Source organism: Monopterus albus, unplaced genomic scaffold (genome assembly GCF_001952655.1).
Source record: "Monopterus albus unplaced genomic scaffold, M_albus_1.0 scaffold132.1, whole genome shotgun sequence".
NCBI lineage: Eukaryota > Metazoa > Chordata > Actinopteri > Synbranchiformes > Synbranchidae > Monopterus > Monopterus albus.
The window spans coordinates 796,727-815,157 of NW_018128012.1; the positions used below are offsets into that span (position 1 = coordinate 796,727).

At 43.9% G+C, this 18,431-nt stretch overlaps 1 protein-coding gene across 11 annotated transcripts in view; it reads left to right on the forward strand.

Moving 5' to 3' along the window:
• Positions 1–18,431, forward strand: part of celf2 (cugbp, Elav-like family member 2) — a 202,228-nt gene that overhangs the window by 56,495 nt on the left and 127,302 nt on the right. For 2 of the 11 annotated variants that reach the window (XM_020613276.1, XM_020613283.1), the window contains exon 1: positions 8,235–8,621. The exons of 8 other annotated variants lie outside the window; for them this stretch is intronic. In XM_020613276.1, the coding sequence (XP_020468932.1) occupies positions 8,545–8,621 (77 nt within the window). In that variant the 5' untranslated portion in view covers positions 8,235–8,544. Of the gene's footprint in view, positions 1–8,234; positions 8,622–18,431 lie in introns of those variants that run through there. One more of the 11 variants, XM_020613280.1, reaches the window with a different exon arrangement.

Consider the following 18,431-nt stretch of genomic DNA (forward strand, 5'->3'; position numbering starts at 1 on the left):
GTATTTGTGTGCCAGTTGTTATCAGAATGACACCATCCTGCTCTCTCTCCTGCAGCCCCAGAGGATCAGTGGAGCTGCACCAGTTTCAAATGAAAATAAATGAGAGGCAGTGACCGCTACTGCCTGGGTCCCACTTTAATGAGGAAAAGGAGCAGAGAGGGAGGGAGCAGACGGAGGACAGAGGTGGAGGGTGGAGGGAAGGAAGGGGGTGAAATTGGAAAGTGAGGGAAAGATTGGTTGGAGATGGCAACGAAGGGGCTGAGAGACAAATGGATAAGAGATGGGTGGGGGTGTGGTGATGAATGGAGTGTCTCTCTCTGTCACCAATGCGATGGCCAGTTACAGTTGGAGCGCGCTCCGATGCACTGCAGGTGGAGCGCACAGTATTTTGAGTGGCCAGAGAATATCCCTCCATACTCCATTTGCATTGAGAGGAGGAATCACTGCACAGTCTACAACCCGGAGCAGCTCTGGGGGTTAGTATGCGGTTCAGTGGAACTGCAGTTAATATTGTACACCACAGCAGGTGTGGACTGCGCTGTACGAGTGGGGCTATTGTGTTTCACCCTGTCCAGCTAAAACCCTGTATTTCCAAATAAAGTGTGGCCACAGTTCTCAGATAAACCAAAGGGTTCTATGCTCCATTACATAAGAATTTTTGTTCTTCTTCTCAGGCTAATTAAATCTCTAACCCTTTCTAATGAAACATAGCTTATCCCCATCTCTCACACATATTTAATGCATTGGCTCTGCGTTAAGCAAGCTGAGATGGCCAATAGTCTAGTCTATATAGCTGTTGTCAAGTAGAAAATGTCAAATTCTGCCATTGCATTTGAGTTTTCAGGCTTTTAGATTTTTGCACATCAGTGGCCCCAAATGGCAGCAAGGTGAATGTAGCACTAAACCAACTTGCTGGTGTTCAGGAGCCAGTTTTGTGTGTCATTCTTACAGCTCTGTGCACAGATGGGCCTTAGCGACAGTTTATTTGATAGAAATGTGTACGTAATTTCTCACTGTGCGGGTGAGGACATGCTTTTCAGTTTAGAGTGTGACTGATCGCTACTGTATGTACAATAGAGGGTCTGGACAGATTGTCCGAATCCGTAGCTACATGCTGTTGTACTTCTGATGATCATTAACCAAACGTGGTAATGTTTTATTTTACAGGCCGCGACTTGGAGCGTGCGTAGCCCACATTTAGAGCATCATTCTGTGTAATAACGGCGTACCTGTACTTTATGTACCGCCGCCTATATGTAAGTCCAGGGGACTAACACGCAACATTTGAGAAATAAGGAGGAAACAACCTGGACACTTGAAATGTAATTATACTCTAAGTATGAAGTATCTATTCTAAAATTACATTGTATGTATATGATAGGTTCTATGCAAGAAATATTCATATGGAAGAAACATCCTGAATGGACTGTATGTAGTTTCTAAGGGGGCACCTATTCAGATATTATGGTGTATGTATAGCTTTTTACATGTGCCAGTCAGCAAGCTTTCATTTGGAAGTTCCTTCCAAATGAAAGCTTGTAAGTAGTAAGCTGTAAGTAGTTACTAAGTAAAAGGTGTGTATTCTAATATGATGTTGTATGTAGATGATACATGCCCTTTCAGTTGGGGGCAACCTTTACATGGTAGATATCTAGCCTAACTACACGGTACCTGTTCTATAATTACAGGCTACAAGAGGAACAAAATGTACACAGTTTCTGAAGTGATGAAGTAATGTCTGCCATGATTTTAAGTTTACCATATAGATTACCAGATAAAAGTGTTGAGCACGTTTGTTCTCACCAATAAACAGTGGATGATTTGTTCCTGACTGTTTTATGATGCCAGCAGCAGTGGAATATTCACCTTTTCAGATGTGAACAGATGTACCCTCCATTCCAAGGATAGGAGATACAGTCCAAGTGTAACATGATAACACAACACTTGCATCTCTGAGTATTTACACCAAGATAGATATTGATTTTTGGACAGCAAAAGTGCAGTTTAAGTGTATTTATTTTGGTTTGCCATGTTTCCAAGCCAGCAAAAAGGGTTGCAACGTTTTCCTCTCTAAATACTGTGTAAGTATAATTTATTGTTACGTGTCGTTACAGTGTAAGTACAAGATAAAATAGCGTGTAAAATAAAGTGGTACAAAATGGAGGAAAAAGGCGATGTGAAGCCGTTAACTACAACACAAGTAATTGGTGGTGTTCCCCTTTAAAAGTCACACAGGCTTATAGGCTTTACAGTAGGTTAGAGCTGCAACTTGACCTTTTCTACTGGTCTGCTCCAGGGTTGTAAAAACCTAAAAGGACACGGTGCTGACCAAAACCCAGAGCAAAGTCATCTTGTTGGGAGAGAACAAGGTTTTCCCACGACCATAGCCATATGTTTCTATTCCATTGCAGACGAGCATCATCCAGACCAGTCTAGCAGAGACCATTAAAACCAGCAGATACTGTAGCTGGGAGTCCTCGTCAGGAGCGGAGGACATTGTGTGTGTGTGTGTGTGTGTGTGTGTGAGAGAGAGAGAGAGAGACTTGTGTCATGTTGAGACCAGCAGTGCAGACATTAGTGCGTGAGGGTCAGTGAACAGGTCAGAGCCTATTTGCTCAACAGTGTCAGACTGTTTAGAATGTCCTGTTGTGTAAAATGTGGTTGTGTGTAGGTCTGCATGTACGCGTGTGTGGTAAGGTCACATGGACATAATGTCTTTGTTTTTTTTTACCCTTTGAACCAGTCAAAAATCACACCCCCTTTTCTCAAAATCTAATTGGCACAGACAGACATTGAACATTATACCAAAGTACATTACCTCAGATGTCCATCCACGTTTAATTTCCATGAATGTACTGTAATTAGAGACGTTCCTTCAGTGTGGGAAGTAATCTGGTTTGGTAGTTCCCTGCACATCAGGAGCTACATTGCAAATAGGATGATACATCTTGTTTAGGTCACCCAAAGCATGATGGTAGGCGATGCGATGGTACATACAGAATGCATCCCAAGAAGACAAAAAGCAAAAGAAGTGACATAGAAAATACACAAATAGTTTATATTTTGTTTTTGACTATCAATATTTCTGGCAGGATTAGTGATTTTTGTATCACTCAACCACTGGCACACAAATCTTTGGACATACAGGCAAAATTTAAAGGTTCAGTGTGTGAGATTCACTGACATCTAGTGGTGAGGTTGCAGATCGCAACATTCAGCAAAGCTCATACATCGTGTCAAACAGGCCTTCTGGCGTTTTCACATCAATTACCATAAATGTAGGACAAATCGTGCACTCAGAAAACCAGTGCTGGCTGACTTGGCCAAGCTAAAGCTAACAGCGGCTCACTTGACCGCGGTGGGTTACCAGCACTGGCCATGTTCTGGCTAAGGCCATCAAATAAAATCTTGCATTTAGGTTAATATTACTTGTCCAGCAGAAAACAGGTGACTTCGGTGTCACTCTAGAAACATTTATCCCTCGTTGAAGATTTCCATCTGGGAAAGGCCTCACCAGTGTTTATCCTCATGTTGTGCTGTCACCTATTCTGTTTCTTTGACTCACAACGATGCCTCCTCTTGTTTTTAACATTACTTCTTTGTCTTACAAGCATCTCCAAATCCAACCTGCTACTTCAATGTGAAAATTCACACTTTAGAGCCAGTGTGTGGTTTGTCCCTTCTGGGCTACTGTAAAAAACATGGCGGTGTCCATGATAGGGGACCCTCTCCTTTGTAGATATAAAAGGTTCGTGCTAAGCTATAGAAAACACAACAATTCTTATTTCCTGGTCATTACACTTTAATGAAAACGTATAATAAATCCTTCTATTTATCTATACTGCTTATTCTAATGAGGGTTGCGGGGGTCTGGAGCCAATCCCAGCTGACATTGGGTGAGAGGCAGGGTCCACCCTGGACAGGTCGCCAGTCTTAGAGACAGACAACCGCAGCACCATCAGCTACCCACAGACACACCAGATCTTACACAATGCACCTCTAAACCTTTACAAAACCTGTCCTCGGACATGTCAGATGATGGTGTTTCTGAGTGGTGGCGTTGGCGCGTTGTGTCAGATCATGTGCGAAACGGGTCAGCGAGCATGCAGAGGCAGCCCCACATGTAAATCTGAGATTCATGTTAGCTGGAACACAGTGTCCTAACCAGAGTCCAGCAATAACAAACTGACTAAGAGAGAAAAGAGTGAGAGGGAAATGAGACACATCAAAATAGAGGAGAGAGGAGGGCTGGCGAAATATGGGAATGAGATTTGCCAATTGAACGGTGTCAGAAAAGGATGTGAGGCAGTAACCAGCCACTCCATCTGTACTGTAGTTTGGTTTTCAATCTGGAGTTCTGCACTTGACAGAATAAGTAGTGAGACCAGACTAGATCATGCTTTTATTTAGGATGTGATTCATCTGCAAACACACACACACACACACACACACACACACACACACACACTATAGTGTAGAATATCAGAAATGTGTTGGAGAGGTGAGGGTGAACGGTAGCAGTCAGGGTATGTCTGGTTTCAGGCTCCTCACATGTCCACTTAGGCTCAAACGCAGCTGCTTGCTTTTCTGAATTATTCATGAGCTCTTCATCAAATATTCACGTGTGAACAGCCGGCACCATCAGCTACCCACAATCCTCTCTGAGTGAGATGAGACACCATACTGTATTACCTGCTTTAGGATTCTTTTTTAATTTGCTCTGTAAGATTGGCTATTTTTGGTGCTCTCTCTTTGTCTCCTCTTTCCTTGCCCCACCCTGTCTCCTCCTCTGCCCTCCCTGTTCCTCCTTTCTAAGTGATCGATTTGTATTGTTCGGGCAGCTGAGTCCCCCTCCTCAGCCTGCGGTGAGCGAGATGAAGGCAGAGAGAAGACAGAAATAACTAGACAGAGAAAGAGGCAGGAAAGAGAAAAGTCGGAGAGCAAGCGAGGGCAGAGGCAGACCTTGCCATGAGTGGGATCTGGGAGAACATGGGGCACTAGGGTGAAGAGACGGAGAGACAGGAGAGGTGATGGGTGAGGGTGGGAAAAGAACAGAACAACAGCAACAGCATAGAGAAAATAAGGTGCAACACGATGTCTGTAAGGTTCACCGGATCTGACCACTGGCCCTAAGTGAAATACAACCTCAAGGATGCATTTCTTAAGGTCTCAGTATGTTTTTTGAACTGCACAGTTATACACAGCTCATGGTGGCGGCTGTGGCTCAGGAGGTGGAGCGGGTTGCCTGCTAACTGGAAGGTTAGTGGGTTGATTCCCGACTTGTCTAGTCAAAGTGTCCTTGAGCAAGACACTGAACCCCCAGTTGCTCCCTTGGCCAAATAGTGTGAAAGCGCTTTGATTGTGCTGCAATGCATAGAAAAGCACTGTACAAGTAAAGGGCCATTTACGTGTTCTTGTACTTTAATACTGATTTGTTTGGGTGAGGGTGAAAAAAGAAATGATAGCACTAGCGGGGAACGGCATGACCTATGTGCAACAATATGCAGTTTGTGATGTTTCGATTATTGGGAGGTGCTCATCGGGTCTTCTAGCAAGCCGCAGTCAGGTGTCTATGGAGGCATGCACAAAAGGCCAAAGTTGGTAATGAAGCAAGATTAGAAGGTTTGCATTTGCTTTTTAAATCACCTGCTTTTCAGAGCTTTTAGTCCTTGAAGTTCCAGAGCAAAATATTAACATATGTAGCTGCACATACGCATAATATTAAATACTATATTAAACAGCTGCAACACAAATTGCATATTAAAATAGTGTCACCATGAGCCTCTGGTTTCACATGTCTGCTCTGGAAATTGAGTATGTTCATGTTTTATTAATGAAGAGATACATTTTGTTTGGAAAATAAGAGGGAAGGATTTATTTAGAATTGGAAGCAAAGAGGTCTGATTGCATTGTTTACCAGACACACCAGAGAACATTAGTTCCAGTCTACTCACATTGAACTTGATGCATTTTTATTGCAGCAGCTGACACGCCTGAACGTACTGAGACAGGTGTTTGTAAGCTCTGCCAGACACAGAGGAACAAGCGCATGCAGTTTCTTGCTGTACCTCCATTGCCCGTGTTGAATGATGATTATCATCTAGTGAATGCTGCCATTCTCAGCTTGGTTCTCAATGTAGAGTAAATGTGGGATGAAGAAGGAAGTTGCAGTATTTACAGGGACAATCGACCTGCCATCACCCACCTGAAATGCCTGAAATAAGCATCTCAGTATAGAATTCCATTCACTTCCACTGTATTAGGGTGGAGGACCATCTCTGGGACCAATTTTCTCCTCCTGTGGAAATAAAAGCAAACCCCGTTCCCCCCCTAGATTCCCTACCGTAAATGGGAAACAGGCTTTTGTGTAACTTATAGCAACAGAATTTCAACATCTAGGACAGTGCTTGAAAAGAGAAAGAACAAGATGCCATATCCAAAATCTGTTGGAAACAAGCACAGGAATAATGGACACACAAATTACTGTGATGCTTCTTTTGTGTTACTTTGCCCGATGCTGTGCTGGGTTTAGGTTATGAGCTGTCATCTGAAACAACAGCCTCAGTTCAGGCCTGAGCATGAAAGGCTGTGATGGGAACAGTCGATTATGATGCAGCACTCAGTTATATAACGTTCTGTACAGTCCCCTGTTCTGTGAAGGGTCGAGTGCGGTGAAATGTGCGGCATCGCCCCCACCTCTGGGACACTGCAAGCCCCGAGGCACTGATCTAGGATCAGTCTTTCCGTCCATACTCCGACCTCAGTCGCTGTAAGTAAACATGCAAGCTGACCCCTGAGCTGTGGGCCAAGTCCCACCCACACTTTACACTTGCCCTACTGGATGTGTGCATGCCAAACACATTTTTTTCCCACTGACCCAGATACACATATTTTTCCCCCAGAGAAACTCCTCTCTCAGTCTAAGAGATGCTCATTATTTTACTGAAGTGCCTCCCCTCCTTTCTCCTATGGAGGAGGGAGGAAATGGGGCAACCTGGTAGACGTGCTGCACAGGGGTGCATTCAAACCTACTTCGGTTTCACAGGGAGGAACACTGGATCCACACAATTAACACAGCGTAAAAGAGAGTCAGCAAATTTGCAGCAAATAATGGGCTGGTTCATTATTACAAAGCTATCCCCATGCGTAATTGTACCTCTCGAAAATTGGCCAACTCATTTGATTGTAAATAACCTAACTAGCAGTCCATTAAGTCACCACACTGAAGCGTGCGTGATATCCGGTTGTAACAGTCTGCGGTTTGTAGCACCACTGTACGTTGTGTTTATTCATGGCAGTAATCTCATTTGTTGTATTGTTTTAGTTTTTTGTCAGTACAAGAATCCAGGACGCTGACGGCTGATGGTATTCTATTCCATGTATTCTCTTCAGGGTGTAACTGTGCATTCAGACCGAAACAGTACACGAGGGGGTTGCATTAGTGGGGTTGTGTTGTTCAGGTGTGATTAGATTAGTGTGAGATGTAAAAACTACACAACAGTTTAGAAAACAGTGAGAATTACAGCCAACAAGTTACAAAGTGCTCTGCCATGAATGTGGCGTTATGTCCTACTGAGCCAGGACAACCCTAGATATTTTGTAAAAGCCTTAGTGTCCTTGATGAATTCATGAACTATATGTAAAGCTAATGTCTGCCATTACTTCATGGAACTAGAAAATCTTATTGGGCTCAAAAATATCTATATCTTCAATATTATTGTGACCACATTAGCAGCAGCAACAACACAGCAGCTGTATAACAAACATATGTTGAGATCATCAGTAGTAACTTCATTATGCAATAACAGTTTGTTTAGTGAAGCTACTGTGCAGAAGCTAAATTACTTTTAAATCTTGATATCAGATGTACGGACATCTATAAACTGATAAAATGACCACTGTTTGTAGAAGCAGTTGGCTAAATATTATGGAAATTGTCATCCGATGAAAAGAAGATATATGACAGTAAGGGTATTTGAAGGCTGTGTCTTGAATACGGATGTTGATTATAAAGATTGAGGATTCAAAGGTGAGAATCGTTGATATAAAACTGATTTAAGCCACCTTTTGTGTTCGGATGTGTAGACATCTGTGCCCATTATGATGGCTAATGGTTAGGACATGCTCTGGTTAGAGACCTCTGTTGCTGAGGAGACCTAATAGTTAAAGATCAGCTGCAGCGTTGTGCGCCACGCCTCCCGACTCGGCACCTGGTTCTTCAACAGCCCGTCACTTGCGCTGTTGCAGAGCGGATTTTCAGACAGGACCCGCGGAAGAAAACCAGGTGAAAAAAAAGCGAATGGGGGAGAGGAAGAGGAGAATGTGACAACTGCTGGATGCGGACAGAGTGTGTGCGGCTGGCTACACTACCTTTGGGGAGGCCTCGGCTCTTGCACCTGTCCCTCTCCGTCTCCGCGGCCAGGCGCAGTTTGGGCGAGAGCGACGCTCCTTTATTTATCAGGCAGGGCGCACAGCGGCGGAGGCGCACACACAGTCACACACACGGTGCTGCTCACACACACATACACAGGGCAGGCGGGCAACATGACTTCATCGTACAATCTGGATTTTCTGCCCGATATGATGGTGGAGAGCCGCCTGCTTGTTCCCGGAGACAGAATGTGAGTTTTTTGCCATCTCTTTGTCTTGTTCGCCTGTGATTTCTGCTTTTTGTGTGATTTCCCCCGCCCCCCGTCCTGAAAAGCAGTTGTCCGATGTGGAAAGGTTGCTCTGCTGCTGGATATGTGCCTGGAATCGGGTCAGAATAAATGCTAGAACTGCTGTGACCGTATCTCTGTTATTGTGTTAGTTACGGCTCTTTGTTATTAATATCCGTCGATAAATTGTACCGGGATCGCAGGAGCGCCCGCGGCTCTTATCAGCTATAGACAGGATGGTGATGAATGAGCGCCATTATGGGGAATTAATGCTACGGCCGTGAATAAACCGTGTCTTTATGAAGCTGTCTCATCTGCTGCGTGTCGTCAAACTGTTGTAGCCAGGCGAGTCGACTCTTAGATCACTGAGGGCATCGGCTTTCCATCTGGTTCCGTGGAATAGAGGAGGGGAAGTTGCTTTGGTTTGCGGTAGCCGCCCAGTATAATTTCTCTGGGTCTTGCTGGGTTGGAAGCGGTGGGTTTGGGACCGAGCAGCCGCCTGTGGGAGCGCACCACGCGGACACAAACACAGACCAGAGAGCCGGTCTCTTTCCGTTCTCTCTGTTCGTTCAAAAAGGTGGACTACAGGAGTGATGCCCGTCTCATGAGACTGGTTTAACTCCAGCAGAGGCGGTTCCTCTTCGTGTTATTCTCCCCACTTTGGACACTTGGATGAGAGGGAATGCATCGGAGCGCGTTTACAGGAAGGAAAGTGAACAGAGGAGAGGATAAGCAGCACAAGGGCTTTTAGAGAACACAAGAATGCATGTTTGAGTGGGATCCCGTCTATTTCAATTGGAGTTGCTGTAATTCAGTTAAACTCCGGAATTTCTAGAACAGGGACAAAGGGGCTTTTTCATTCCGACATCATGGTCATGCGTTTTTTCCCACAGTGCATGTCCCACTTATCTCCCCCTCTCAGAGCTGGCTGTTGAAGAATCATGTTCTGTTTTTTAGCCGACTGTAATTCTTCCTTTCTTTTTGCCTACAATCTATGTATAGATGTTGCACTTAACTTCTGGTGACTCATGGCATAGAAGAATAGAACAGATGTAATGAAGTGTGAATATGGGTGTGTGTCGGATTTAATAGACTTCTAATGTTGGACATTTTAGGATGCCATGCAATAGGACATACACCCTGCAGCAGCTGGACATGTTTCTAGTTTGGATTCTGTGGAGCTCACTTACCATAAAATACTGGGATTTAATTGTAAGCTCATATAAGTAAACATATAACAAACATGTAAATAAGACCATATATACAGCAGATAAATGCTCAAACTAAATGTAAGCAACTATAAAAAATAATAAAGTATTTTAAAACTTGCAAGATAAATCTGAGAGATGTTTGCATGACTAATGTGATAGGAGAGGCTCAGACAAATCTAAACTACTAAATACTAGATTTATCCATTGTGGCCTCTGGAAGTGATCTAACACATGCACACGACACCAAATTAGAAGGGAGATGTTTTAAACCTGTGACCAGTTGCATTGTTTAGTGTATATGAAAACGCCAACAAGTGTTTTATGTTGTTGAACTACATGAATCATAGGATTACATCTTCATTTCCTCCACAGTGATGTGAGGCCAGGGCGTGCACTCGACCCTGCAGAGTCTCCCTCCATTGACTCTCCGTGTTGTCTATTACCCTGATGCTATAGTGATGAGAGTACTTTCTCATTAATCAGTGTCATCAGCTCTGACGGCGTGGGCGCTCGTGTACGCCTGGCGGGGGTGGACCAGGAAGCCGTCCCTTCTCTTCCTCGCTCTCGTGTGTCTTGCATCACTAGCTGCGGGTATATCTCTCCTGGAGTGAAGGATTTATGAATAATGTGTGTTGCCAACATTAGACAGGCCTATCTGTGCCCTCTTACTCAGCTGCTGGGGAGGCGGACAGGTTGAACCAGATCGCACTTACAGAGATGACACTTTGTATTTATGTGAACAGACCTCTAAAGCCTGGCTATTTCACTCGGGAGAGATGCTCTCGGTGATCTTGTGATTTTGTTTGTGTCACAGTGTTGAACAGCAGCGTTTCCACGTAGCGATGAAAAATTTGCATTCACTGGCCCTTTAACATACGTTGTTTAAATTCTTCTCTACACGGCTTACGAGTGTGTTCAGATTTGGAAATGGTTGCATTCCCTTTCCAAGCCATGCCACTGCCTGTTGTGACTCCCCTGATGCCGACAGCCCCTGACAGCATCAGTCTTGACAAATATTAACTGAGATCATTTGAGAACTAAGTGGAACCAACAGTCTAATTCCTGTCCCTCCAGTCCTATCAGGGCTGGAAACATGAAGAGAGGGTAAAGTGAGAGAATCAGGAAAAATGGAGCAGGACCTTTGGCCTTTACTTTCCACTCCAAGTCCAAGACTGAAGCTTAGACGTGTCTGTCTCTGGGAAATATGTAACCCCTTCACCTCCTTTGATGCTGTGGTGAATCCCAATCTGGGCCAAAACTTTAAGGTCCTTCACTGGCTATCAGCTGTAGAAGCAGTCATTTCTACACGGTGATGACTAGCTATGTAGCTAAACTGACAACAGTAACACGAGGTTGCTAACTCTAACAAGTACACTGTGTGCACTAGAAAACATGAGACAAACTCACAACAATGCCTGAAAACTCCAAATTCCTGCCAAGCGTGCACACAACCTACCACCTCCACAGACAGCCTGTCGCTTCTCCCCGAGGAAAATGTATATCTAAGCACTGTTTTCTTTACAACCCCACCCCCACACTCATCCCTTCCTGACCCCCTTCTAAGTCTGAAAGGACACAAATCATCAGCCCAACAGCTGAAAGGGTCCTGTGACGGAAAACAGGGTTCTCATGAGAAATGTATATGAGTGTTTGTGTGTTTAGATGGGGTGTGGGGGGGTTGGGACACACTGTAGGAGGGGCTGGAGCGGGCGTGTCTGTCTAATATTAGCCTTGGAAAGCTGTGTTCATGTCATTTGTTTGAATGTTATGTCCGAAGCATTTCTAAAAACTAGTAACGTGCAGTATTTTCTCCTGCATGTTCTCCTCATCAGAGCATCTGAAACACTTTAAACCCACCAAAAACTTTAACAGAGCCCATACAAATGGATTGGATACAGTGCTATGTTAATGAGCAGACACTGATCCAAATGTCACTTTGTGATCTGAGGTCAACGAATGGCCATTGGAAGAGTTTTCCCATCAACATTAAATAATGCTGTTCATTTTGGAACTTGGCCAAAATCACAAAATCAACACCCCTCCCCTCAGAAAATATTTATTTAAAGTGTTTATTTCCGTCTCCACTAAACATCAAATGCAGCGTCCTGGTGGGTCCGTTTGAATCAATGAAATCAATAAAGCATTGATAAGATGCAGATTAAACACGTAATTAAACATAAGCTGCATCTTAAGCACTATGCAGAAGGTAGATAACACTTGGCCAGTTCAGATGATCAGCCTGACAGATCAGACTAATCCTAGAAGGGAAGAGGAGGAGGAGAAGAGCGAGAAAGAGAAAAGTGACATGGGCTGACTGGGAGAGGAGATTTACGGGGGAAAGGTGTCAAAGAGGGAGGAGCACACAACTCCCCGGACACACGGCTGGTCGGATTGGGGCTTATCCGATGAGATTAAGAGAAAATAAGAGGGAAAGAAGTCAGCAGTGGTGCTGGTGGTTTAGCAAGGCCTTATCATTCTCCATTGTAAGGAAACACGTAGGGGAGCGAGGAGAAACCTATCAGCCCTCGGTCACTTCTGTTATGATTGTTTTTGTTCGTAATATTGTTATTTAGGCGGGAAACACGTACAGTATGTGTGATATATGATGTGATGGAGTTGTCTTTACGCATCACCAGCTGCAGTGTTGTTGTATACCGCTTTTCCTCCAAGTGTGTGTGTGTGTGTGTGTTGTCATAATGATGAATGGCTGTGCTCCGCCGGGGCTCCGGAGCAGTTGTCTGTGGCTGACACCGCTGCACGTTGGTGGCGATGTATCACGACCATGTGTCTGAGACTGGATGCTTATAGCAGGGGTGGAGCTGTGTAATAGCAGGTATGTGTATGGATACATGACGGGGTCACCGAGCATCTTTATACGTTGTAATTGTGTGGGGAAGGAAGAAAACTGATGTTCAGCCAACATCTGGAATTCAGTGGTGTTTACCACAGGGATTCTTTCATTGTTCCTGGGGTTGTCTGTCCAGATTTGAAGCTAAAAATATCTTTTAACCAAATAAAACAACCATTAATTTGGTAGCATGCTACGGCCACAGGTCCCAGTGAATGTTAACAGCCATTGGAACACTCTGAAGGCCTGTTGGGAGCTGTAGTTTCTAGTATTAGATATCCATTTAGCTTATAAAATGGACAGAAAAAACTGAAATAGAAAGCCAGTGTGAAACCAGAACCTCTGGGTTGTGTTCCCAAAGAAAAAGAACCCCATTCAGAATCCTGTTGAGATTTCTAATCTGGCAAATAACTTTTGTTTTCAATAGTATGTTGTGCGTTTCACTACATTTGCTTACACTATAATAATATATATATATCTTTAAAATGACATATTATTGACATTAACGTAATAGTTCTGTTTTTACCTGGTTTTAATGAACACCATTTCCCAGAAGCCCAAGCTCCTTCTGGCTGAAACGTCAGCAGCTGATCCCGTTCGACTTGAGGGAGAAGTGAACTGAGGTCTCAAGTCGAGAGATGGCTGGAACTGTTACACATCTTCTAATGTTTTTTACAGCTTAAAAAGTTGAGAGAGGTGAGAGTAAGATCAGAAACACACAGTTAACACTGTGCTACTTGGACCAACAAAGTCCAGAAGAGGCCGGTAAATGACAGTGAGCTTTAATACGCGTACTGCCGTGCTGCAAAGCGATCACGGGAACTGTAGTTTTTCCAATGCTAGAAATGAATTAACCTTGTTAAAACCGTGAAGGTTTCAACTTTCAGTAGTAAGTGTTGTAGTGGTTGGTGGCTTGTCTTGGAACAGGGAAACAATCCACGGGAACGCCTTTAGTTTTCTTACAATGCTAAATGACAGATTGCATAGAGCCACTGAAGCTGGTGCAACAGAGGCTAACCAGATGTGACGACACAACTTCAGCTCTCTGTATGTTTAAATCTTTTCAAAAAGTCAGGCTTAAAACCAGCCAGTTACAGATGCTCATGGAACAGAAGGCGGGTAGGAGAGAGAGCAGGACTGAAGCCAAAACTGGCAGCCACACACATTTTGACATTTTGATCTCCCACTTCAACAGCACCCTTAGAGGGTTGCATCATTTGACACATCTCTGAAGATGCCTATAGCGCATGTAGTGACAGAAGTAGTTGAGGTACAGTAGCAGAGAATGTGTCAGTCTGCAGAGTGGTTGTACGTAAGTCCTGATGCCGGTGACAGCAGGTGTGTTTGTCGCTCCTAGCATGTGACTAAACATGCATCGCACTTAGGTTGCTAATGTTTGCGAGTGTGTCTGGCTTCCACTAACAGACTCGTGAATGTCTCATCACTCTTCTCTCCCTGTCAGCCATGTTACGTTCATGGCCTGTCAAACTCCCTTCTGAGAAGAGTATTTCATCACAAGGCCTTGAAACAAATGAAGCAAGCGCGTGCTTTCACTGCTGCATACACACATCTACCCACATAAATGCATAGAATGCACACCATGTGACTCACACACGCAGAAACAAACACAATCCCCACTTTGTGCACATCATGTCCCTGGGCTGTGGTGATGGACAGAAAAATAACTGAATCCTAAGAGACTAAGAGAACACATTGATGATCTCTCTTCCTCTCTCAGTTTATGTTTATCTCTCCTCTGCACCATCTTTTCTTTTCTGTTTCTCCCCTTCCTTTGCTTCCTTTCTTCCTCTTATCCTCAGTAGTCAGCCATTGCATATGTACTATGCAGCGGCATTACTCTGCCTTGCCAGAGGGAAAGCTTACCTCATGCATGTCTCAGTAGATTTTTTTTTACCTCCATCCCTTTGCTTTATCCCTCTTTGGCCTGTATCTTCCTCTCTTTCTCTCTGCACTCCCACACTCTCCCTCTTTCTCCATTCAAGCGTGCTAAATGCTTTACCTCTGTCAACTCTTGAGTCTAAGAGGAGCTCATTATTGTGGAGAAGGAGAGGAATTTGGGATTAGGAGCAACATTTGTGGACTGAGACTCTTGTTCAGCTAAAAGAGCCATCAGAATTACAGAGGGGGATTGACTTACCTGCGTTAGCTGCCGGTATTATTCACTAATCACCAGGGCAGAGGGGCCCTCCGTGATTGAGTTATTACATTTCAAAAATATTGGACGCTTTTCCTTATTGTGAGTCAAGTTTGGTTTTAAAGAGAATCACAGACTTTGATGTTCAGTGAATATGCTCGTACAGGCCCACGAGGTTTTATCAGCGCGTCTTTATAATGATGACTTGCGTGCATCAGTATGCAGCCATTTTGATGTGTTGGTTTGGTGCGTTGAGGCTTGGGAGCTTTGTTTTTGTACATTTAGTTGTAGCATTAAGTGGGGCGTATGCTTAAAATGAAGTATCATCGAACAGTGTCTGAAACCACTCACAAATTCTGAATTGGCAGAGATTGCATCTGGCAGTTTTCACAACTTTCTGAAACCAGTGTGCCAGGTACGTGGAGGTGAAACAGCAGGCAGGGTGGGAGTGACACTGTGCCCTCATCCCCACTGTATAATTTATTGCATAGCTGTGTATGCACTTATAACCTATTATGCATGCAAAGACATGCAAAAGATTCCGAGCGCAGTGTGACGCAGCCAGAAAGAAGCTGTGCACACAGGGCATTTCTGAATATGGTGTAACCTTTAGGAACAAGTACAGTAAACACAGCACTTTGTACAAACTGGTGTCAAGCACAGTGAACCCTTTAGGGCAGTCTTCTGCATTTAATGTCCCCCTGCTAAATGCCACTGTACACTTTGTTTTAGAGATGGAGGCCTGTATGTCTCATTAAACTGCTTTTTGAACCACATGCATAGATTTTGTTTCTGAAAATGACTTTGCACACAGCTAGAGTTACTGTAGCTGCCATATTAATATGAAACATAACTGCTGTAGAAGAAATGGTTACACAGGGGTAGAAGCTTGGTCCAGTTGTGTTATTATAACAATTGCATTTCATGTTTACTCTCATGATAAAAGTCAGCAAAACTCTTTGACAAGAATTTCTACTAAATACTTTAAACACTTCTCTTATGCAGAATGCACACAGTGGCTTTATACATACAGTTGTTGGGCTGGTTACAGCTGGACCACGTGAGAGTCGGTTGGTGACATTAGACTGCACAGACAATTCAAGGCTCTGATCAACTGGCAAAGGTCACAGAAAGGTCAGCGCCACCCCTGCTTAGCGTGCAGTGCAGCTCCTACAGTTCAAATCACACCCTGGCTTTATTCCACACACTTCAGTGACTCTTTTTGCTTTTGAAAACATATAAAAGCCGTCCTTAGTGTTTGAGTGTGTTATTTTTTTTGCGACAAAGAGTGTGACCAGTACTGTCAAGGCTTGTTTCTCAGATTTATGGTTGAGTAAGTTCAACTTGGTGGCATCCATTCAAAACAAATAATGCATGTGAATCATATCACTTCCTGTGCACAACAGTATTGGGTGCGGAATCAGTAAGATGATGATTTTCAAAGAAAGACTATCGGGGATAAAAATAAATTTGTCCAGTAATGTGCCATGGCTTCATTGTCTAATCTTTAAAATGTGATTATAAACTTGTAGCTTGAACAGACAGAATCTTTATGGCCAATAAGCAGTGTCTTCTTTTTGTAAATCAAAGTTTTAATAAGCTGTATCATGAAGCAGTGAATCCTGTCTCACTATGGGTAAAAGGAGCTGCTCACCTACTCAAGAAAATGTTTTTATTTTCTTATTCAGTGGAATTATGGGGTCAAAGGGTCTAGATTCGGGTGTCAGTAGCTTTTCAGTTGTGTCAGAGGAAAAATCTGGCACAAATATCAATTACGTCTTTTTCCTGGTGATGAAATAGTCGAGTAATAGATATAGAAGTGACTATTACGACAGTCCATTAGCCTCCAACAACCTTCTGGCCTGATCTTATAATGGAATCTAAGTAGAAATCAGACCTCCAGCCACACATGAGGGATTAATCCGAGCCTTCCACCCAAACCCTAAGGTGCTACCCAGCCTCAGACAGAACACAAACTTGACTTCCTACCCATAAATCTCTGTCTGGTCTCTTCTTTGCAGTCTGACTCCCCTTCATTTCCATCTCCCCCATCTGTTTTATATGGGTGCTGCAAACATACACGTGAACACACACACATACACACGCAGGCATATCCACACACGGTTGCAGAGCTGTCAGGTCTAACCTTGACTCGTGCAGAGAATGAATTGTAATGCAAAGGGGCGGGTGGGCGCACAAACAGGATGTCAGGGAGCTGCTGCTCGTCTCTGACCAACCTGCCGCTTTCTTCCCTCTGGAGTCCAACTCTGCACAATCTCTCTGTTACAGGTTCTCTTTCTCTCCTGACACCACACCACAATTACTATGCTGCTTTTTATTTACTTTTCCAGAAGTTTTAAAGCAAATACATTTTTGGGAGAGTAGCACACTCAGCGTACATGACAAAATCATTCATTTATCCCAGGTAGCTCTTGTGTTGCATTTGAATTACAGTACATCAATTGTGAAGTCGCACCAGCTGCCAAACTGTATCAAATCTAATCTTAAATAATATGCAACTAAATTCTCAGTGTATGTTTAAGTGTTGGATGATGAGAGGATGTTTGCAGTAAAGCACTGAATGAATTTCTGGTTGACTCTGCAAGAAATATACTATTGGCCTCACGGTGTCAGACTCACGGTGTCGTCCTCATGAAGCCATTCAATGACCTAGAGCTGCAGCCATGAGTCAGTTCACTGGTAGAAAATGAAGCAGGAGCTATTTAGAAGCAACAGTCACCGACATGTTCTGGTTCCACCTTTTTTAATGTGAGGAGCTGATGCTTTTCTTTGTCAGACATGAGAATCAGCTGAGTCTCTGTGGGTCTGTTGGTTGGACACAACAAGACGTGTGGAGACACCACCTTTGGCGACCGGTGACCCCAGCATTTTTAAACTTTCCACTCATTTATTCAGGATTTTCCTTTAATTTGTCAGCCATCAGTATGTAGAACAGAGCAACAGGACCTTCACTAAGTGCCGAGCTGCATTAAACTCTCCGGTAGTGATAAATGTGTGCACTCCGGACAGCGAAGTGATCGATGGGTGTATTGTTGGGAGGGGCGTTCAGAGTTGCTGTTATTGTGTTTCAGAAGGCTAAAGGGAGATGGGATGTGGGGTGCAGAGGAGAGCTTGACGGGTTTATTGAGAAGCGTGATGTAGTGCAGCGCCCCGGGAATCTTAGATGTAGTTAGAGAGGGCAGGAAAAGACAGAGTGATGGAGTAAAAAGAAAGGAACGAACTGGTAACGTTGGACATACTGTAGAGGAAGTGTGCATCAGTGGAGAGGGAGGAAATAGTGGTAGGAAGTGGGGATGTTGCAGAGGTGGGAATAAATGTGTAGGTTATCTGCTGATGTTTATCTGCTGTGTCCTGAGGGCTTGTGCAGTCATAACAGTGATCCAATCTGCACCTCTAGAGAGCACACACACTCTCACTCTCGGTGCCCATGCCACCAATCATCCGTTTAAACCCTCATCCATCTGCCCTTCATCAAATCCATCCATTCAGCCCACATTTTCACTTTTTAATTTATCCTCCCCTTTATGCCACAGAATTCC